The sequence below is a fragment of the Lynx rufus genome, unplaced genomic scaffold, assembly GCF_022079265.1.
Source record: "Lynx rufus isolate CCGP_SWC_20201006 ecotype Redwood Valley unplaced genomic scaffold, mLynRuf1.p SCAF_8, whole genome shotgun sequence".
Taxonomy (NCBI): domain Eukaryota; kingdom Metazoa; phylum Chordata; class Mammalia; order Carnivora; family Felidae; genus Lynx; species Lynx rufus.
The window spans coordinates 101,130,111-101,154,413 of NW_025814896.1; the positions used below are offsets into that span (position 1 = coordinate 101,130,111).

Sequence of the window (24,303 nt, forward strand, 5' to 3'; positions counted from 1 at the left end):
AAATCTGACCTAATTCTTGTACCATATCACTGTCGTGATGTAAAGCATTATATAAAATTCATTAAAAACAACACTTAAAGGTTTTTTCCTGCCTTGTTTATTTAAAAATAACAATTACCCTAGACAGTCTTCACTTAGTGAGAGAAAGCCCATGGTAGAAAAATCAGTCTTAAATACCACAAAAGTCTACTCATTCTCTGGCTCACCTCAGAATTGTCCATGGCTGCCTTCAATATGCTGGCGTGTGCGCTGACGGCCTGCACCGCGGCATTCTGGGCTATGATGGCCTGTTGAGTGATGCGAGCAGTTTGGCTCAGAGCATCTTCTAAGCTCTTAGCTACCGCTGAAATACAAAAACCGTTAGAAAACAAATCCCTCCTTCCTAAATAACTTTATTTTAAACTTCCCTGCCTATCCTACTGAGCCTTCCATTGCTTTCCCCAAAAATGTAAAAAACAAAAAAAACATACAGACTGAGACAATCAGTTTCATTTGAAAGTATGGTAAAATACTAGTAATTACCAAATCTGGTGGAAACACCTATGGGGGTTCATTATACTATTTTTACTTTTATGTAGAACTGAATTTTTTCAAAATAAAAAGTGTTTGGGGATTTTTTAAGAAAAAAAATGCTTAAACGCAGCTAGCATATACTTCAAAAAGGAGGAAAGTTTAGGACACTATAGCCCCTTTTAGCTATCAGAGGCTATAAATTTAGCATAACCACCAGCATTTTTAAGTTTAAATAATGATCTTATAGAACCACAAGGAAAAAGAGGTACCCACTTCATCTACTCAGGAGGAAAGGATACCCCTAGCAAGTTATGTATATATACACACACGTACACACATACACATGACAGACACACAAGAAAAAGAAAAAGACAAGAAAACATGCAAATAAAAAAGAAAAGTTGGTTTGGGAATGGAAAGTGTTTTGCTACAAAAGAACTCAGGAAACAGCCAGACACTGGTGTTCAAGAGGCTACGACCTATTAAGATCATATTTCTATTTGCTGCTTCAGGAATCAAAAAGAAACCTAATTAAAAAAATAAAATAAATAAAGCAAGGGTATTAGATATAATGCTAAAATGGCAAAATGATTAATTTGAAGAAAGCCAGTGAGAACAGTAATTTATATCAGATAATAGATGATTTTTTAAAAAGGCAAAAATATTTGGCAGTTGAGACAAAAACAGAAGGTGATTCTAGGCAAAAGCAGCGTAAACTAGAACAAGCGGAACCTAGGAACCACTTGTGGTACCTCTGCAACAAAGACAGAAGGAGCAAGGTGCTGACAAGAAAATACAAAGCTACGGATGTGAAGTTGAGGTTCTGAAGACACGGGATATGAAGAGAGGGTTATAAAGAGGCAAAGAGGCAGGGAGAGAACATGCATGAATTAATGGGGTCACATCGAAGCGGTGTGACAAACAACAGTATACTACTTCACAGCGGCCCACAGGCTCGAAGTCTTCTTTAAGAGTCTATTCACTGTACTTTGATTCCTTGTTATTGTTGTTATTTTGTGCGGTTTTTTTTTGCTATTGAGTTGTAGGAGTTCCATATATATTTTGTGTATCAACTTTTCTCCTATTCCATAGGTTGCCTTTTCATTTTGTTAGTTGTTTCTTCTGCCATACAAAAGCTTTTTTATTTTTAGTTCGATGTAGTTCCACTTGATTTTGTGTGCTTTGATTCTTGACAAAAATTACAAACGCATACATTCTTAAAGGAAAGTTTGGGAGAAAACTAAGAGGTGATAGACAAAATCCTTAAAATTTCCACTTTGCCCAAAATGAAATATAAGAACTGAACAACAAAGAGCACAATGAAACAGACATCGCCATCTTGGATTTACAACTTACTCCAAGGTGTCCATATAATAAAAGGGGAAAAGTGAAAAGTATAAAAATATGAATAAAAGAAAAAAATAATCTTGACTTGAATTCAGGAAAAATTCTCCCAGGAAGTGGGAGTACAGAAATATTTCACTTATTTACAAGTCTTTATTCAACATTCTCAATTATTTGTAACCATGGCCAAGAACTCAGAAGAACACAAAAACACGACCAAAATCCAAGCAGCCAAAATGAAGCCCTACACCTATGCTCCTTCTGTCCCTTCCACTCTTGACACAATTCTAATAAACCTGCCTCCTCAGCATAGGTCAGAACCAATGCATTAGAAGGGAAACAGGAACCACTCAGGACAGACAAGCAGAAATATGTGATGGAGAGAGACAAATAAAAACTATAAACAGCTGCCATAAGACTTTAAAACAAACCTCTCTCAATCCGGCAACAACTACATATCCCCTACCTACAGAGATCACTGTGCAGCACAGTGCAGTAAATTGCAGCACAGTGCAATAAATTGTTACCTATGCCTTCTTTAAGAGAGGAAAATATGTTTTTAGGTATCTAACATCTTTTTCTAGAACCATCAAAAAGTTTACCATAAAGTCGAAACTTAAAAAGGAATATGCTTCAGTTAGCTGGAAACCAGCCATATATACAATATTCCATCCTCCACCAATTTCAGATAAGGGGGCTACTACAGAGAGAGTCCAGAGATTGGTAATAAAGCAGAGCAGGAGCCATTCTGACCTGCACAAATACTGGAGTTAAACAATTGAAAGATTCAGCAAGTTGCTAAAACATAAACAATTTCTGTTCCCCAGAATACAGACTCTTTAGCACTAACCCTAATAAACACAAATGGAGAAAGTTGTTATTTGGAATTTTCTCCAGATGTACACTAAGAATGCCTTTGCCACCTGGGTAAAGAAGTTTAAATGGAAAGAATACAAATGATGAAATAAAGGTGGTGCACGGAGAAATGCCACTGAAGAACCCAAACTAGCTGACAGAGGAAATGTGTGCCAATGACTGAAGAAGACAGCAACTGATGGAGATGACCCAAAGTACTTAAGAAGCCATCTGGTTTACATACACTCAATCTTAACTTGTTCTTGCTTTTCCTGCTGTGCAAGGCGAGCTGCAACTTCTTCGGGTGGTCGCTCCCGTACAGAAGTTGAGGATGCTTCCTCTTGCAGCAAAAGTAAATAAGAGGAAATCAAATTTCAGCACAGAATTTCAATAGCTCACAGGGGCATAAAAACACCACTGTACTTGCCAGCTCTATCAACTGAGGGCATTTTTGTCATCAGGATTCTAAAACCACATCATCAATGATTCCAACATGAAGAAACAGGGCGTCAGCTCTAAACCTATTGCTTTAAAAGATTTACATAGACTCCGAAATTTAAAAAATTCCCTAAGCAAGACTGTAAATAAAACCAGTATATATGGGTACATACATACTGTCTAGAGGTTGCCTAGGCATTAAATAGTTCTGATGAGCAAATCGTTATAAAACCACAAATATAAATAAACTACCTGAAGCTGTAGGCTTGGATTTTCCTTCAATTCCAGGGTGATCAGTTTTTACAGATTCCTCGTGTTGAACTGCAGGGGCTGGGACTGACAGTGTATCACCTGCTGCAGAAATAATTTGAGCTGCCGCTGTAGGTCCTACAAATATACGTTACTCATGGTATTTATAGTTTCCTGGGTTAACAAAGAAGCATATAGGAATCTACTACTACTAGCACCAGGCAAGGCTTCCAGTAACAGTATTAAATGGCATTAAATCTTAAAATATAAGACACGCGCATAAGATTTACATAACACGGAAAAGTAGTAACAAAGCAGATAACCAAAAAATATTTTCTAAGAGTGATAGAGAAGAGAGAAGAGGTGTGAGCAAGAACAGGATGACAGTTCTAAACACAAAAAGAAGAAAGGAAGGCTGAAGAAATTCAAGAGCTTATAAACAAGTGTGGGAAGAGAAAATGAGTAATTCTAGAGGTGAAAGGCGGGGGGAAAAAGAGCAACAGAATAGAGAGAAAAAAAAATTAAACCGAAAGCCTCATTTAAGAGATAAAGCTGGATTATCACAAAGCCTATTAACTGGTCTCTCTGCTCTGCTCTTGATCCCTTTATCTATTCTCCACCAAAGCCACTGATCTTATTAAAAGTCAGGTATCAATCAATACCCTGGCTCAGAACCCCCCTAACACCTTCCCATCACACTCAGAATATGAAGCAAAATTCTTGTAACGGCCTCCAAAGAGTACCACAATAGGCTTTCTGCTTCCTCTCGACCTCATTTGCTACTGTTCTCTTCTCCACTCCAGCTTCATATGCTCCTTACTAGGTAAATATACCAAGCCTTTGCGCTAGCTAATCCCTCTGTGTGGGATGCTTTTCTCCCACCAGCCTTTTATACATGTCTTATTCCCTTATCTCTTTCTAGTCTTTGCCCACTCCATTTTAAATTGCAATATTGCCCCCAACACATCACTTCTGACATCCTATACGCTTCACATGTATTTATATGATTTTCTTCTCCTCATCCCACTAAGGAATATTTGCAGAGTTTGTGTTTGTTTTTATTGTTTTGTTCATTGCTATAGCCCCAGTGCCTGAAAGCATATTTGGCATATAGTAGACAATTAGTGAATATGTGAATAAAACAAAGAGGTTTAATCAAGGACAAAAGTGACTAAGGAGGAACATAGAAGTTCAAATGTATACTGAGCAGGTTAGTTAGGTAAGTGCCATAAATTATTGGTAACTCATGAAGGAAAAAAAAATCCCCAGACCACAGCTAGACCAAGACACTTTCATCACTGAGAGGAGAAAGAAACGGTAAAGAGGTAAGAAAAGAGAATAAATCTTAAAACTCAAAGAGGAGAAAAGACTAGGAGTCAGAGGGGAAAAACATAAAAGGAAAAATGTTGGGGCACCTGGGTGGTGCAGTTGGTTAAGCACCTGACTCTTGATTTTGGCTCAAGTCATGATCTCACAGTCGTGAGATTGAGCCCTTCGTCGGGCTCCATGCTGAACATGGAACCTGCATAGGATTCTCTCTTTCTCTCTCTCTCTCAAAATAAATATTAAGAAGAAAGAAAGAGAAAGTGTTGCAGGCAAGACAATTCTTGCTGTTATCCTCACTCAGTAGCTATTCAGAATGAAGTCCAATTCCATATCCCATTCAACTCCTCTACAATGAGTGCCAAAATGACAGGTGTAAGAACTTTCCCAGGGTAAGAACTAGGGACCAGAAGAGTGAACGTGGGGTGGGGGCCCCCTCTTGACTCTGAGTACAAATACATTAAAACAGTTCATTTACCTAAATTTAAAAAAAAGGATTCTAAATGTAAGTACCTGTTGTTGAAGCTGGAATGTCTCCCTTCTGTTTTTGTACTTGAGAGGCAGGCTGTTTAGACTCTTTCATTACCTCTGATACACTAGAGATTTTTAGTGGACCAGACTCACTCTTGGAAATAAAACACAGGTAACATTTCAGATACATTATTTTTTTTTAAGGCAGCATACCGTAACTTGTATTATTACAAAAGTCTTTCAGGCTTTTCATACAAAGTTAACACTTTACAATATAATGTATTTTATTAACCACAGTAAGGGAAGAGAAGTCATCATCCTAGAAAAATGCAGTCCCAAAACTTCATTCCAAATGACTGGCCCACATTTTAGTAGTAACAAAGGCTTTTCTTAGGGCAACCAATAAAGTACATGATGTAGAACCTTCCCTTTAAACACCATTTCTTTTCCACATACAACGCTGAGAAGACCATTTCCATCTGCTTTCTAAATCAAATGTTGTTGCGTTGTGTATACATTCAGTTAGAAATAAGTAATTTTCAGAGGGTCTGAGTAAAACTGAAAGTTTGTTTCTTTAATCTCCCAGATTCATGCAATTGCACACTAAAATACACAACCCAATTTTAATATCCACTTTTCTCTTTCTCAGTTACCATCTGCCTCAAATTTAAGGCCTTATTCATTAACAAGACTGACAGATGATATACTGGCAAAAGTTACTGAGTACCAAAATATTTTGCCAGAACTTGACAAGGGGACTCAGATATCTCCAACAGGACTACTCAAATATAATAGAAATAGTTCTGATCTCTGTCACTACCGGAAATTGGAAATATATGCATTTTCTTTTATTAAATTATCATTTAAATCATGAAATACATGATCACTATAACAAGCAAACTAATACCGAGACATGCCTTTACTGCTCCCTTCCCTTCCAGCACTCTCAGGTAGCCATTGCCAATAGCCTGAAATCTATCTTTCCACCCCTGAGCATAAGCTCAGGTATGTATACACATATACAATTTTTCATTTTTTAAACAAACTAAAGTAGGGTTATATTATACAAATTACCACGTAACTCAGTTCTTGTTTTTGTTCTCATTTAATAATGTACCGTGGACAGTCTCTTCCAGGTCAAGAAATTATTTTTAGTTGCATAATATTCTAATTTAATTGCATATCTTAATGTAGTTGTAAACCCCACAATTTGGTCAACCATTCTATTTTGGAACATTCAAGTTGTTTTCTGCTTTTTTTTGTTGTTGTTGTTGTTGTGAAACATCCATGTCCATGTAACTGAAGAGTACTATAGTGTGGTCTCTGCGGGACAGTTTGCCAAAAAAGAGGAAGTGCTGGGTCAAAAAGGTTGTATATTTTTAGAAGATATTAACAGATCACTTTCACAGAAGGATCTAGCAATTCACACTTTCACAATAAACGTGTATGTACGTGTATCTGTGTATAAATAAGATCTATTTCCACACTAAGTCGTTCCATTCCTCTTATTTCCAATCCTGTGTCAAAACCTTACTGTTGTATTAAAGTAGGATTATAACAAAGTCCAATTACCTGGAAAAGCAAGTGTCCTCTGACCCCTCCCCACCCCAACACTGTTCTGAAATGTTCTTAGCTAGTTTTGTACATTACTTAATCCTTTCATGTGAACGTTAAAATCATCTTATCTGATTCTTCAACATGTAGAAAAATTCATTAGAATTCTTATTAGATGTATGTGTATGTGGTATGTATATACAGCTATACAAACATCATTTCTCTCAAAATTAAATTTCTCTCTCTCTTAAATTTCTAATCAAATTTAAGGGAAACTTGAGAGAAATGCATATATTAGAGAAAAATGACATTTTTTATGGTATTAAGTCCCATCCAGGAAAGTAACATTTGTCTCCATTTAGGCAGATCTTATTCCATGTCCATCAAAAAGATTTTAAGTTTATCTTCTCTCAATATTTATGATCTGTGCATAAATAATCACTTCGGCACAAAAAGGATTATCGTGAAATAAAATGTAAAATGCAGTTTCTAAAAGCAACAAGTTGGTAATAATATGTGAGTAGAGAATGAATAAATAGTAAAAATTAAAAAATAAAAACACTACCTGCTACTGTACTTCAGAGGTGAGAAAATACACTTTGGTGTATGCAGTGAAGGATGCAGGTCTTAAAGAGAATATTAGTAGGCAAAAGAAAGGAAGTCACTATGGGTACAAGACCACTAATGGAAAAACTGTGCAAATGGAAAGCAGCTTTGTTCTCTGCTTTAACACAGGCCCTTGAAACACTGCCTGGTACATAATAATCACTTGATGGACATTTGCTGAATAAATGAATGGAAAGCACAAGGCATATTTGCAACGTAAACTGGCACAAAGCCAAGGATTTATGTGCAGGACGATTTGGAGACAAGGCTGGAAAGGTAAGTAAGAGCCAGACTGCTAAGTGTGTTAAATATCAACCTGAACACCATCAAAAACCATAAACTACAGAAAATAAAGGAACAAATAGGCAGCTCCTAGGCTCACTTTTAACCATTCCTGGTTCTACTCTCCTTAGAACATGAAACAATCTCGAAAGTCTCTCTACATTCTACAGTCTCTGTCTTTCAAACGATAAGAAATGTATAAAACTTGCTGATTAAGTGATATCATGAAAATATCATGAAAATGTGATAGAACTTATTTTAGAAGATTCTCTGATACTGGTCAAGAGGATGGCCTAGGCTATGATGTGGGGTGGGGAGAGATCTCAGGGGTGGAGACTGGAAAGAAAGGGTTGGGGCACAAAGAAACAGGTCTAGCTTGGAGATGATAAAGGTCAGAAATGGGATAAGGACAGTAGTAATGCAAGAAAAAAATTAATATCAGAGATTAAACAAGATAGGATAGCTAACAAAATATAGGCAACTATGAAGATGAATCCAAGAATCCTAACTATGTGACAGCATGGCACTATCTTTAACACAAAAAAAGCAAATCAGGAAGAGTGTAACTCTTGAGGTAGTACAGTATGGACCTGCCAAGTAATCCAAGTAGAAATGTTCAGCAAGATAGCTAGAGTGGAATAAGGGGAGGCCATGACGAGAGAGACAGACAAATCATCTACAAAAAATGACACTTGAAGTCATGTCAAGCAAGAAAAGAACACTACTCTGAACTGTTCAGCCTGTCTCCATGCTCCTAGAATTACGCCCAACCATTTCTCCTGGGTCATGTAAGTTCAAATAGACCCAACATTTTAGAATGAATCCACAGAATTCTGTTCCTTGACTACTAAAGCTGCAAAACTGCCTCTCTTGGCCAGCAAACACAGCAGTTTTAAAGTTCATATGGAAGAATAAATGATGTGGAAGACTGTTTTGAAAAAGCATGATAGGGCTGGGGGAGGGTGTGAGAGGACATTTGCTTTTCCAAATATTAACTTTGTTACAGGACTGGTCTGTAGGCTACCCTAGAGAAAAGAAATCCACCCAATTTCTAAGGAAGGAGTCAGCTATGTCCAGCCTCACAGCATAAACACCCAAGGCTAAATCAGCAAAAATCCACAATCTCTTTTGTAAATTTTTATTCAAAGCAGTTGTTTGAATGAAGAATATTTAAGAGTTTAAAAAAATTTTAGGCCTGATTTGGGGCGGGTGGGGGGAGGTGATACTCTGAATATGCACCAAGTCCCAGAAGTACCAGAAGGTATTCCTATCAACCAATCAGTAAGTAGCTCAAAATTCTGTGACTCTTGTTTTGTGGTCTAAAAAGAGCCAGTACTAACTAGAACCACTTGGGTTCTGTGTCATGACCATTCTATGTTTACGTTTTTAGTGTTCTAAGTCACAGCTTGATAGCTGCAACAGTGAAGGCTGTCAGAGAACACTCTCCGTCCACAGGGCAGACACAGTTACCTCTACCCAATCGGCCTCTTCCATTTACCCTCGTGTGCCATGCAATTATTTTCTATGTGGTGGGTACTTAATGAGAACCCTTAACTCCAAAGAGATAAAAATCCAACTCTACAGATTAATGTTAAAGAAAACTAACAAACACACATCTGGAAAATTCTACTTAATTATACATATATTTTCAAGATGAAAACAACATGCTTTTACAAGTATTCCGTAGGATAAACTGAAATATTTTTATGACTCTTACCGGCTTCTTTGGCAATGGAACAGGATAAGGTGGGGAACCAAGAACCATCTCAAAGAGTTTGTCTGAGTAAGGTATGGTTTTCTCTACACTTTCCCGAAAATGGGAATCCCATTTTGCATACAGGATAGTGCCACCAATACCTCCACCAACAAACAAAAGGCCAGCTCCCGCAATTTTGCCAGGAGACAACCTAAGTGAGAGAAATAGGAAACACATTTATATTCCTTGGCTCTCCCACACCAACTTCCTTAGACCAATGGTAAGGGTCTTAAAGACCCCTAACCTCTACCTCTCCACTGCTGATTCAGATTTCAGCAGCCAAGTTTATTTCTATAGCTGCACATCATCTTTCACTGATTTGCTTTAAAACATATCTACAATAGAAAATAACATTTATGGATAACTACATTTTTTTAAGTACAGTAATATCTAGAGTAGGAAGAATTAAGTAACCTTAAAATTCAAGACGTTAAAAAATTTTCAAGATGTCCACAATCACAAGATTTCCTCTGAACCCAGAAAAGAAATACTTTCAAAGCTCCTCTCTCCTTAATAACATTTCTGTAAATACAGTAAAATAAACCCTTTACAAAAGAAAGACAATATAAATATCAAATAAAACAAACACTTTGGAAGTTACAATGTGCTAAGTACTAAATAGACATCTATTTGCCACAGAATGGAAGACAGCACATGAGGGAGGGAGGCTGTCTACCTTGGATGTCACCTAACTACAAAAGAACTAAAAGGAGGATCATAACAAATTTTCACCTACAAATAAATAATGCTCCAAAAATATTAGAGCAAACCTCCAGTGTCTACACCCCTTAACAAAAAAATTTTAAGCAGCTATTCCCATATTCATGGAAAACACATATGCACACACATCCCTCAACAACAGTTAAAAGTCTGTTGACAGGGAGACCACATACCTAGAACTGCCTGAAGTAGAATATCTACGGCATGGTCGTAATGGACGTAGGACAAACTTCCCACAGAGACAGCTCTAGAGAGGAAAGAGAAAACGTCACAACCAATGCACAAGGAATCTGGGATGCTTTTAGGGTGGTAACTCAGATGAAGAATTTTTATTACAAATGTCTTTGTTAAACAAAAAATTATTTTACTTTGAGAAATTAACTTATAGACCCTTAACAAGAGTGATGCTTCCAGTACCCCCAAGGTTCAGGTTAGATAATTTTTAAGATTAAAAAAATTATCAGATTATGATCAATTAGCACTTTCAAGTGTTATGTATGCTAATTATTTCTTGGATACAACTGGAATTTGCCACATGCTTTTCTAGTTGGCAAGAAAAAGTAAAACAATAGCATAGAATATCTATTTTTACTTTGTAAGCTTTAGACATCTGAAAAATCACCCATACAAAACACCACATTGTAGGATGTATACAAATCCATTCAGGGGAGAGATCCAATCTTAGGTTAATTTATCTAGAAAAATTTATCTTATCCCGTCTATACGATAACTATGGAGCCAGTCAATTCCTACAAACACTCATTTAAATCTAAAAGTACATCTTGGTTTTTGCATAGTGTATAATTAAACTAAAAGCCAATAATTTTAAGAAAAAAATGTCAATGTTGTAAATGCTCAGTAATTACCTCCATGTAACTACTAATCTATTTTTACCCGAAAGCAAATGATCAGACCAACACTTTGAAATTTGTTTTAATCAAAGTAAAGCACATAAATGTAAATGTTTCTTAACAATATGCAGATCCCTCAAATAAAACAAATGAACACGTATCTAAATACCATTGGGGAAGGTTTTGATAAATTTAAAGCTATTCATAGCAATCAATCTGAAATTTCAAATTTATTGCATCAACAAAATCTTTCTTTATACCAAGTAGAAAATCAAACTGCAACAAGTCAAAGGGGAATAATGTGTTCTCTAGGTTTCTTGATGAAATTGCATTCAAAGAATGTCAGAAAAACACAAACTTTCTTTTAGAAATATTGATCAAAGGACACATAAAATTACTCTAGAATTACAGTTGCAATTTACACTCTATTTGCCAAAGCCTAAAGGTAAACATTAATGTCACAACACGTTTAGGGAAAAAAAACAAAACAAGCAGCTAGATGTTTTACAACATGTAAAGCAGTTATAGTCGGTATTTTAAAAGTTATTTCAATTGCTACCTAACATCGAGAATTCTCAACATCTTTCTACTGCATTTAATAGAAAGGCATGTTTTCCTACTATTCTATAAAGTGGGTTATGTAGGGGCGCCTGGATGGCTCAGGTCATGATCTTGCAGTGTGAGTTCAAGCCCCACATCGTCGGGCTCTGTGCTGACAACTCAGAGCCTGGAGCCTGCTTCGGATTCTGTGTCTCCCTCTCTCTCCGCCCCTCCCCCGCTCATGCTCTGTCTCTGTCTCGTTCTCTCTCTCTCTGTCAAAAATAAAAATAAACATTAAAAAAATTTTTTTAAAAAGTGGGTTATGTGGAAGTTTAAACAGAACTGCATCTACTTTGATAGGTCAACAACTCCATCTTGTTGACTTAGAAAAGAAATATTAGGAAACCACTGAAGTTGTATTTATTTAAGGTTCTATTCTTTACTTTCAGAGGTACAAAAAAGTATTCAAAAGTTAAGACACTTTTTTTTTTTAATTTTTTGAGAGAGAGAGCGCGTAAGCGGGGAAGGAGCAGAAAGAGGGAGACAGAATCTGAAGCAGGCTCCAGGCTCTGAGCTGTCAGCACAGCCCAACACTGGGCTCAAACTCCCGAACCACAAGATCATGACCTGAGCTGAGGTTGGACACTTAAGTAACTGAGCCACCCAGGCGCCCCAAAAGTTAAGACACTGTTAACGGTGAGTAATTAGATAACTGAAACATCAAGCAGCAAACATAATAGTGGAAAAGTGAATCCAAGTACAAAACCAAATGAACACTAAAACTCAAGAATACCCTATTTCACATCAATTTGTTTTTTAACCTGTTTCTTCATCTACCTTCTACTTTTGACCCTCTTCCCTCCACTGATAGAATGTTATCTGATGTGACTGTAAGTTTATAGTTCCTAGTATTAACTTAATATGTAAATTTTTAAATAAAAATTCCAAAGATTTAGTTGCATATAAGGTGGTCTCTCTCACAACTTCTGTCCCCCCCCCAGCCACTCAGATCTCTCCGTAAGCAACAAATGCTATCAGCTTCTTGTATATCCAGAGATATTCTGTGACAGAGAATTCCTGAAACACTCCCTTTACAGAAGATACCATAATACATACCTAGTTCTGAACTAAAGTTCATTCAACAATATGTATTTGAGATCGTATCAGTAAATGAACTCTTCCTAGTGGGTGTAATTCATTATTCCATTGTATGGATGTTATTTAATGTATTTAACCAGAACCCCTTTGATGGACAGTGAGGTTACTCTAAATTTTTGTTAAAATAAATAATGTTGCCTGGGAAATCTACATCATTTTGGGTCAATTCTTTAAGTAAAATTTGCAATGTTGATAAATATTGCCTGAGTAGCCCAACTGTCCCCTAGTAGTGAGAGTATGTTTTCTCACAGCCTTCCAAACACACTTTCAGTGTAGTTTTAATCACCATTTCCTTTATGACTGTATATCTTTTCATGTATTTATGATATTTTTATTTACTTTTCTATGAATGATCAGATTGTATCCTTTGACTTTTATTATTTTTTTATTATTGCTGTTTATATGGACTTTTTCCCTAAAATAAAAGTGTTCAGTGAACATTTCCATATACCATTTCACTTTTTCTTTTTTTTAAGTATAGCTGACACACAATGTTACATTAGTTTCAGGTATACAACATAGTGATTTAACAACTCTGTTATGCTATGCTCACCCCAAGTGTAGCTATCATGTCACCATACAACACTTTTATAATATCAATGACTACATTCCCTATACTACACCTTTTATTTCTTTGACTTATTCATTCTATAACTGGAACTCTGTGCCTCTCAGTTCTCTTTACCCATTTTGTCCTTTCCCCATCGCACATCCCCTCCCCTCTGGCAACTGTTATTCTCTGTATTTATAGGTCTGATTCTGCTATCTATTCATTTGTTTAGATTCCTTTTTAAAAAAAAATTTTTTTATGTTTATTTTTGAGAGACAGAGACAGAGCGTGAGCAGGGGAAGGGCCGAGAGAGAGGGAGACACAGAATCTGAAGCAGGCTCCAGGCTCTGAGCTGTCAGCACAGAGCCCGACATGGGGCTCAAACCCATGAACCGAACAGTGAGATCATGACCTGAGCCGAAGTCGGCCGCTCAACCAACTGAGCCACCCAAGCACCCCTCATTTGTTTAGATTCCACACACAAGTGAAATCATGGTATCTGTCTTTCTCTGTTTTGACCACTTTTAAATAAGACTGAACTTCTTCATATTCTTTTCTCTTTATATATAAAGAGAAATTAGCCATGTGTCTGCTAATTCCAAATGTTTTTATCCAGTTTGTGATCTGATTTTTTCTTTGTTCATGGTAGTTTATGCCATGCAAAAAACTACTTTAATGTAGGCAAAACTGTCAATCTTTTCTTATATGGCTTCTAGGTTTTCTCATATTCTTAGAAAGCCACCCTCAGATTATAAAGTAATTCTTCAATATTTCTTCTACTCTCATAGTTTCATTTTTTAAAATATATAAATCTTTGAAATTAGTGTAAAATATGGATTCAAGTTTATTTTTTCCAAATGTCTATTCAGTCATCCCTAAATCATAGACTGAACAATCAGTTTTTTTCCAATAATTTGAAATGCCACCTTTAAAACACACCAAATGCCTTGCTGCATTTAGATTTCTTATTTTGTTCCACTGATCTACACTAATTCTACAATGTTTTAACTACTGCATCTTAGAATTAGCTTTTGGGGCACCTGGGGAGCTCAGTCAGTTGAGCATCCAACTTCAGCTCAAGTCATGATCTCTCAGTCGTGGCTTTGAACCCCACGTCGGACTCTGTGCTGACAGCTCAGAGCCTGCAGCCTGCTTCGGATTCTGTGTCTCCCTTTCTCTCTGCCCCTCCCCAGTTCGCGCTCGGGCTTGTTCGCTCTCTCTCAAAAATAAATAAACATTAAAAAAAATTTTTTTTAAAGAAAGAATTAGGGGCGCTTGGGTGGCGCAGTCGGTTAAGCGTCCGACTTCAGCCAGGTCACGATCTCGCGGTCCGTGAGTTCGAGCCCCGCGTCGGGCTCTGGGCTGATGGCTCAGAGCCTGGAGCCTGTTTCCGATTCTGTGTCTCCCTCTCTCTCTGCCCCTCCCCCGTTCATGCTCTGTCTCTCTCTGTCCCAAAAATAAATAAACGTTGAAAAAAAAAAATTTAAAAGAAAGAATTAGCTTTTAATCTGGTAGGGCTTGTCCTCTCTTAAGTACTATTATTTTTCAGAATTTTTCTGGATATTCCTTTTTTTGTTTTTGAAAGCTGAGCTATCAAAGTGCTTTCAATTAAACATACCATTATAAAATGAACCCTGACTTAAGAGTGTATTAAATGTGAAAAAAAATTATCTTTTATGGCCAAAAATTGATACCAATCAAGTTTCCTACTTCTGTATGAGAAAAAAGTAGAAATGATGACTGTATCATGACTCAAATTTATAGGGTGTTTACCTAAACCAGTGGCTCTTGATTTTAAAAAATTTAAGTATCCTACTCATTAGCCAACAATATGTAGCATGTAATATCCTAAAGCAGTTGTAAAAGTCAGAAATTTATGGTTTTACCACCCAAGTATGAGTATGAGCCCATATACCATACGCAGTTTTACCTTATTTAAAAAAAAAAATCTCTTCTAAGTCTCTTTTAATCTATGAGTTTTCCCTCCAATAATTAATTTATTGAAGAACCTGGGTTACTTGATCTGTAGAATTTTCCACAGACTAGATTTTGCTTAAGATACGATTTAACATGATCCTGTCTTCTGCATTTCCCGCAAACCAGAGTTAGAGCCAGACACCTGCTCAGACTCGGGTTTATTCTCTCTGGCAAAACTTTAGGTGGTGTCGTGTTCTCTCATCAGGAGGCACTCAAAGGCTGGTTATCTCTCTTTTTATGATGTTATCAACTGTGTTGATGTACAATGTCTAGATCCATTAATTTAATGGAAGTTGCAAAAAGTGGTAATTCTACTATTTTTCCTTTATTATTTGACATATTTTTCAAAGAGATATTTTTCCTCACCTACAGTTTGGTTACCCAAAGTACAGTTCATAAGGCAGGATAAATGCTTTTTATCTTTTTATCCATTTATTATCCATTCTTATCCACTTATACTCTGATAATCACCAATTGTGGGTTTTAGGGGTTTTTGTTCATTTATTCATTGTGACAAATTGTATTTTCCAAAAATTATTACATTTCCCATCTGACCTGGTTTTCCAGAACCTTGCCATTTTCCCCGGAACCTTGCAACTTCATGAGACCTCAAAAATCTCCTAACACAGCCCAGAAATCTTCAGAACTAAAATGTAATATGTTATTTATATAATCAATGTTTTCATTTGTATAATTTTTACCTATATAATACATATTATTTATTATTATAAGATAATAAATGTTGTTTAATACCACTAAGTTTGGGGTAATCTGTTATATAACCATAACCAAATGGATACTTGTACCTAGAAGCAACGGGCTGCTGCAGTAAAACATCAAGCATGTGGGGTGCATGGAGGGTGAGAGTTGGAAGGACCTTGAAGAGACTTAGCAGAAGCCTAATGGTCTTCATGGAAACCACTGGTGAGGGCTTCAGAAAAGTGAGAAAAATGTTTTGGAAACCTGGAGGAAAAAGGATCTCTGTGTGTGGTGTCTGAAGTTTGTCAAAGTTGTCACCTGTGGTAAGGCATGACAAACAGAAAATTAGGAGCTATACCTAATGAACTGATAAGATTTAGCTAGAGAGTTTCAAGCAGAATGCTCAAGAGTACCAACTAGTTTCTTTTAGCAGAGTATAAGGGTAAAAATGAGCTTCAAACAAGCCACAAAACCTGTCTAGCTTTCAAGTACAATTTAAAGGAAATATTAAGGAGCTAGGACTTGATAAGTTCAAAAATAAAACTGTTTCTCGTTCTCAGCCTTTCCAGTCTGCAAAAATACTTGAAGACCTCAAAGTTCTAAGGAGGTGCTCTTCACAGAATCTTTTCACACACAGAAAAGGCCCCTTGGGAATCCTAAGGGGATACTTCCACAGTCTTTTTGTTAAACAACAGGGCTACAGAGAATCTTAAGGGTTTTACTCCATAGCGGCCTCACAGGGAGTCCAAAACGGCAAAGGGCTTAATCTTAATATTTGTGGGTGTAGCTTTTGTCTCACGGAGAAAACCCCAAAAAGACCCACAGGAAACCCAAAGTTAAGATAATAATATTTTCTGGAAAAGGAAGGATAATTCAAGGGATGAAACCAAGAGCCCAGAGTAGAACCAAGGGCTACGAAGGATCATTACCAACCAGTACAAATTAAGAAATCAGCAACACGTGCTGTATGTAAATACCGCTATATTCCTCTGAAAGTTAGTTTGAACACCTGTTTTCAATTTTTTGTTGAGGTGGAATTGCAGGGTCATATGGTAATTCTATGTCTAACTCTGCATCGTTTTACATTTCCACCAGCAATGTAGGAGGGTTCAATTTCTCTACATCCTGACACCTGTTATTTTCTGTTTTTATTATAGGCATTCTAGAGAGCATGAAATGGCTATTTCATTGTGGACCTGATTTGCATTTCCCTAACGTCAACAGATTTTTAACATCTTTTCATGTGCTTTTTTTAATGTTTATTTTTGAGAGAGAGAACTCACACAGGGGAGGGGCGGGGGGGGGGGGGGAGACAGAGGATCCAAAGTGGGCTCTGTGCTGACAGTATCAAGCCTGATGTGGCGCTTGAACTCACAAACCGTGAGATATGACCTTAGCCGCGGTCAAACGCTTAACCGACTGAGCCACCCAGGCGCCCCTCATGTGCTTCTTAATTATTTATATATCTTGTTTGGATTAATGTCTATTCAAGTCCCTTGCCCCATGTTTTATTTGGGTTGTCTTTTAGTTGTTGACCTGTAGGAGTTCTTTACATATTCTGGATATTAGATCCTTATCAGATACGTGGTTTGAAAATATTTTCTCCCACTCTTTTCACTCCTTTGATGAATAAAAATCTTTAATTCTGATGAAATCCAATTTATCTTTTGGAGTCATATCTAAGAAACCATTGCCACATCCACTTTGACCTCTAGAGCTCTCTCTCTTAAGCAGCAAGTTAATCTCTCTATATAAACTAAATATCCTACTTTAACACACTTTCTGAGTTCTGAAATTCCTTTTACTAATAATACTAGATGATAATAATAACATCTAAACTTATGATGTAGAAAAACCTATGCTGTTTCAAAGCAATCTGCCTTGACACATAACTTTGTAATAAATATTATAAGGTTAGCATTGCTATTTCTAACCTATAGAAACATGATTTTTAAAAACTGATATGATAAAACATACAACTCCCATATTATGTTCTTGCACAAACCCTCTATTCCTTAGCTCCAAACTAACATGAACACACAAAAAGAAACCACAACCTGGAAACAAGTAACTATAATAAATAATCCCCTCACATGAACCTTATCTGGAGGTTCCAGGTTTTCCCTCTAGATATTGCTGGTTGCTATAACTGATGATGTTTTGGTGGGTTTTGTCATAAGGATTCCTCCCACACAAACAAGACATCCAGAAGTTAATGCCCAGTTCTACATTTGAAATGCAGATTAGTATCTGACAACTTAAGTTTTTCTACAGTTAACTTAAAATATTTTATAAGAATCATGAAGGGGCGCCTGGGTGTCGGTTAAGCCCCGACTTCGGCTCAGGTCATAATCTCCCAGTTCGTGAGTTTGAGCCCCGCATCGGGTTCTGTGCTGACATCTCAGAACCTGTAGCCTGCTTCAGATTCTGTGTCTCCCCCCCACCTCTGCTCCTTCCCCAGTAGTGCTCTGTCTCTGTCTCTCAAAAATAAACAAACATTACAAAAAAAAATTTTTCTTAAAGAATCATGAATTAAGGTTAAAAATATATCACACCAAAAAAATGCAGTGTTTGGCACTGAAGCAGCATTATCTCTCAGCATAGACACATTCTGTATCTAAGTACCCTTCAGTTACAACAAGGAAATGGCAGATATTAATCAATATGGCAAAAGAAATAACTTAACACTTTAATTTTCCCTGCATATATGTATGTATATGATTCATATATTCTCACTCGCATGTCTTCAGTTACGGTGTAAAATTTATTCCAAAATGGTTTGAAAGCCACTGGCCTAAAGAAATGAAAATAAGGAAAAATAAAAACGACTCTAGTATGGGTAAAAGCAAACAGCAAGCTTCATGATATATTAAACTACTTTCTACTGTGTGTGCTTGGCAGACATTACTACTAACATATTGTTTCACAGTCCTAATAAAAAAAAAAGAATTCTAGAAGATGACAGCTAAAAATGTCCACACACAAATTCAATCTGAAACTAGTCCTGCTATCAAACTGGTCATAAACAAACTGGCTTTGTCAATCCTCAAGAACAATGTTTCTTTCTCTTAAGTGATACACAGATAAGATTCTGTATATGCAGACGACCACTACCAAATGGGTAGTTTGGGAGAGGGCTAGGCTAAGCTGAAAACCCAGGTCCTCCAAACACCCCCAACTCAACAAAGGTTGGGCCTGGTGATGCAGTCAGTACTGGGATTAAGATGACAAATGGTGTTAAGTCTGAGAAATAAACTGAGGAAAAATTAGAGCTCTGAAGCACATTTCTGGAAAGAAAGAGGACATAAAACAGAATAAGTCATTTCTATTGAATATCTACACATAAGGAGTTTAGGGATTATAAGTCCAGACACAAAGAATAAGACAGATGCCATGTGATGGTTAATTTTATGTCAACTTAGAGGGTGTTTTTGGAGACTAACATTTAAATCAGTGAATTGTGCCATAAAGCAGATTGCCTTCAACAATGTAGGTGGGCCTCATCCAATCAGTTGAAGGTCTAACCAGAACAAAAAGACCAGCCTCCCCCAAAAGAGGGAGAATTCTCCAGCAGACTGCTTTCATTCTGGAACTGCACATCAGCTCCCCAGGTCACTGGCCTTCAGACTAAAACTGCACCACAGGCTCGCCTGGGTCTCTGCATATCAAGCCTGCTAGCTCCATTGCAGATGTTGGACTTGCCAGCTTCCAAAACTGCGTAAGCCAATTCCACACAATAAATCCTTTTATTTATATACATATCCTATTGGTTCTGTTACTCTGGAGAACCCTAACACATGATCAGAGATTCTAAAACCTATGGGGCTTTAAGTGAGGTCACATGTACTCATGGAGATTAAGAAAAATTAACAGAAAATAATTTATTTTTTAATTCAAACATGTCATAAATATTTACTGAGCATCTATTAGGAGCCAAGGACTAGGGTCAGTACTAGAAATAGAGCAGTAAAGGACACAATCCCGTTGTGGAGCTTACATTTTAATGTGGCAAAGACATGATAAATATACATTATGTCAGCTTTTGGTAAGAGCTATAAAGTAAATGTAGGGTAGGGGTAAGTTCAGAGGCATGCAAGGAAGGAGAGAGTGGTCAAAGTTCTATATTAGATAGGAGAGGCCTCTCTGAAGGGAAGGTGATATTTGAGAAAATATCAAAATGAAAGAAGCTAAGCAAAAATGTGTGGGAAGACTTCAGGGCAAAAGAAACAGCAAATGAAAAGGCAATGAGACTAAAATAAAATAGGAACAAAAGGTAATGAGGTATGCGCTAGAGATATCAAGACAGAACAAGGCAGAGTAGAAAAATGAAATAGGCAAAGAGTAGATCATGAAGGGCCCGGTGGGTGTGGTAAAGAGTTTATATTTTATTCTCAATGTGATAGGATGTGAATGAAGGGCATGCCATGATCCGTATGCTTTTAAAAAAAGACTTCATTAACTACTACATAAAGAATTGACTCTAGAAGGGCAATGGTAAAAGCAGGAAAACATTAAAGAAGATGAAGTTTGATGGAGTGGAAAGGACTGTGACAAATAGAATATTCTGGATAAAGTTGACACATCAAACAAGGAAAAGAAAATCTGAGTACAAAGCTCAAAAGAAGCTAGTCATCTGCTTCGGAATTAAAATTCTGAGAATTGATATAATCCCAAGTAAGAGTATATAGAGAGATGGAACAATGAGATCTCACTACACATGTATTAGAATGGCCCAAGTCCCTAACACTGACAATACCAAATGCTGATGAGGACGTGGAATACAAACTCCCATTCAACACTCCTGGGAATGCAAAAACGGTTCAGCCACTTTGAAAGATAGTTTGGCAGTTTCTTACAAAACTAAACAGATAATAAAGCAATCATACACCTTGGTATTTACCAAAAAAAAGCTGAAAACTTCTGTCCACACAAAACCCTGCACATGAATGTTTAGAGCAGGTTTATGTGTAATTGCTAAAACTTGGAAGCAACCAAGATATCCTTCAGCAGGTGAATGGATAAATAAACCGTGGTACATTATTATTCAGTGCTTAAAAAATTAAAAAAAAACTATCAAGCCCTGAAAAGACATGGAAGAAAGTTAAATGCATATTACTAAGTGAAAGAAGCCAATGTGAAAAGGCTACATAGTGTATGATTCCATCTATAGGACATTCTGGAAAGGTAAAACTATGGATAATAAAAAGATCAGTGGTTGCCAGGAGGTGAGGAAAGAAAGTGATAAGTGGAAAATAGAAAATCTTTAAGACAGTGAAAATGTTCTGTACAATACCATAATGACTGATATATGTCATCATATATCTGCCCAAACCCAGACAATGTACAACACCAAAAGTGAAACCCAATGTAAACTATGCACTTTGGGTGATTATAATATGCCCATGTTAAGTTCATCGATTGTAATAAACGTTCTACTCTGATGGGGGATACTGATAATGGAAGAAGCTATGCATGTGTAAAGCTAAAACCGCTCTTAAAAAGTTAAGTACTGGGGCACCTGGGTGGCTCAGTTGGTTAAGCATCTGACTTCGGCTCAGGTCATGACCTCGCAGTTCATGGGTTCAATCCCCATGTCAGGCTCTGTGCTGACAGCTCAGAGCCTGAAGCCTGCTTTGGATTCTGTGTCTCCCTGTCTCTGCACCTCCCTCATTCCCACTCTGTCTCTCTCTCAAAAATAAATAATAAAACACATTTTTTTTTTAAGTCTTAATTAAAATAAAAAGGAAGAGAGATGGGAAAAGAGGGCCTTGGGGATATATTCAGAGGTACAAGGAAGAAACAGATTCGACAGGAAAAAGGAAAGAAATGAAGGGTAAAATGAGCCCCAAGATACATGAGAAAAGCCAAAAGAGTAAAAAAAAGTTTCACAAAGCAACAATATCAAATGCTACAGAACGATTGAGGAGATAGTTAAGAATAAACCAATGGAGGTGCCTGGGTGGCTCAGTCGGTTAAGCCTCCCACTCTTGATTTTGGTTCAGGTCATGGTCTCACGGTTGGGGAGATCGAGCTGTGCAGGGGGCTCCACACTGATAGTATGGAGCCTGCTTAGGATTCTCTCTCTCCCCTGCTCTACTCCTGTTCGCAAACATGCTCTGTCTCCCTCTACAAATAAATTTAAAAACAAAACAAAACAAAAAGAATAAACCAATGAATTTTACAAAATACCAATTTTAAGACCACAAGAAAATGTGAATGTTGGGGCGCCTGGGTGGTTCAGTCAGTTAAGCGTCTGACTTCAGCTTAGGTCATGATCTCACAGCTTGTGAGTTCGAGCCCCACGTAGCGGCTCTGTGCTGACAGCTCAGAGCCTGGAGTCTGTTTCAGATTCTGTGTCTCCCTCTCTTCTGCCCCTCCCCTGCTCACACTCTATCTCTCCTTCAAAAATAAACATTTAAAAAAAGAAAAGAAAATGTGAATGCAAGCCAGAAAAGGGTTCATATTTTAGTATGAAGCTTTAGTCTGCTTTCTTCTAACTTCCTAATTGGGAGCCCAGTAAGTGAAAAATGTTTTGATGAAGGCAAGGAAGAAAAAATAATTTTGGACTTTATGCAGAAATAGGAGACAGAGCCTATGAGATCTGGGGGAGAGCTGTGTGTGCCTTCCCAGGCTGGAGTGTCGCATGGTCATTCAGCAATTCAGCAAGGGTCTGATAGGGGAGCTGGGTAGCTTCCCAGGGTCCTGGGTGACAGGTATCAGCTGTGTAACTTGGTCGTTTGAAGGGAATGCCCAGAACACAGACATGTCAGTGATTTTCATGCATTTTTCCCCCCATTACTACAGCCTCCCTGTATAAGCTCATAATTACATCTTCAGGCCTGGAGTATGTAAAGAGATTAGTATAGGGGCGCCTGGGTGGCTCAGTCGGTTAAGCATCCGACTCTGTTTCAGCTCTGGTCATGGTCTTGCAGTTTGGTGGGTTCAAGCCCCGCATCAGGCTCTGCACTGACAGCACGGATACTGCTTGGGATTCTCTCTCCCCCCTCTCTCTCTGCCCCTCCCCCACTCACACTCCCTCTCAAAATAAATAAATAAACTTAAAAAAGTTTTAAAAGAAACTAATGGGCCTAATGTATACTAGCCTATAGACCATATATGCATATACAGAATAGGCTGTTCTAGAATAGTCTATACTCCTGCCTCCTTAGTCTCTTAGATCTGTCTTTTGTGCTTGGATCAATTTCCTAAAACATTTTTATGTTACTTCCTTCCTCTGAAAACCTTCATTGACTCCCTGTAGCTTAAGAAGAAACCCAAAGTCCTTGACTGGCATCCACATTCAAGGCCTTCATAATTTGAGCCAAGGTAGCTTCCCATTCTCATTATCTGTGGGCCCTTGACATGAAGTGTGTACTGTGGCCAGGCTCATCTGGTCACTGTCCCCGCAACAGGACTTGTGTTTCTCCTCCTTCATGATCCTGTTGCTATCATTCTCTTTCGAGTGTGTCTGCACACCATCATCTCTAAATCCCCTCCATCCTGGCTCCCATCTCCACTGCTTTTGCTGATGGTGACATCTACCTATACTGTCATTGTGGCAATGAGATGATTGCTTTCTAAGTGTCTCAGGCTGTGCCATGAGCTCATGACAACCATGACACAACCTGAGGGCAGAATAAGAAGATTGTGCCAGGAAAGGAGAGCTCCAAAGACAAACCAACAGTTCTGCCCTGAAAGGCAGCTCAACTTCCTCCATTCTTCTAGTCTCATTTGGGTACTGTATTAGGAGAGACACTAAGATGGTCCCCCAAATCCTCACCCCCTGTTAAGCCATGATTAGGGTTGTATGGCAAAAGGGATTTTGCAGGTGTAATTCAGGTTACTAATCAGTTGACTGAGTTCATCAGAAGGGAGGTTTTTCAGGTGGGCCTACCCTAATCATATAAGCCCTTTACACGTTGGTCTAGAGATAAGAAGCAGGAAAGTTAAGGGAGACTTTTGAAGTCAAAGAGACAAGCTCCTCGTAGCCTGCAAGAAAGCAAACACCCATGTTATAAATTGGCGCTGAGGACCTTGTGGCAAGACACTTCTAACAGCCTCTAAGAGAGCTAGGTGAGAGCAGGCAAGAAAAGAAGAACTTCAGTCCTTCAACGGCAAGGGCCTGAATTCTGCCAATAAAATGAACTTGGAAGAGGACCCTGAACTCCAGATGAGAACCACAGCACCGTCAACACCTTGACTGCAACCTTGTGTAGCAATGAACAAAGAACCCGGACCATCCATGACTGGAAACTGTAAAATAATAAATGGGTGTTTTTAACCTGCCAAATTTGTGGTATTTGTTATGCATCAATAAAGAACTAATACAGACCCTACTTTCCTAAAGAAGAGGCTGCTTCTATCCCGGCAACAAGTGGGGATACAAGCAAACTTAAAGGGAGAAAAAAAAAAAAAAA

General features: G+C 37.7%; 1 protein-coding gene across 8 annotated transcripts in view; it reads right to left on the reverse strand.

The window, feature by feature from the left end:
• Positions 1–24,303, reverse strand: part of IMMT (inner membrane mitochondrial protein) — a 40,710-nt gene that overhangs the window by 15,347 nt on the left and 1,060 nt on the right. For 2 of the 8 annotated variants that reach the window (XM_047068317.1, XM_047068325.1), the window contains exons 2-7: positions 10,285–10,358; positions 9,353–9,542; positions 5,236–5,347; positions 3,403–3,504; positions 2,957–3,052; positions 207–343 (exon numbers count right to left, since the gene is read on the reverse strand). In XM_047068317.1, coding sequence (XP_046924273.1) covers positions 207–343; positions 2,957–3,052; positions 3,403–3,504; positions 5,236–5,347; positions 9,353–9,542; positions 10,285–10,358 — 711 coding nt within the window. Of the gene's footprint in view, positions 1–206; positions 344–2,956; positions 3,053–3,402; positions 3,538–5,235; positions 5,348–9,352; positions 9,543–10,284; positions 10,359–24,303 lie in introns of all 8 variants that reach the window. The other 6 variants (XM_047068316.1, XM_047068324.1, XM_047068319.1 and 3 more) reach the window with 5 other exon arrangements.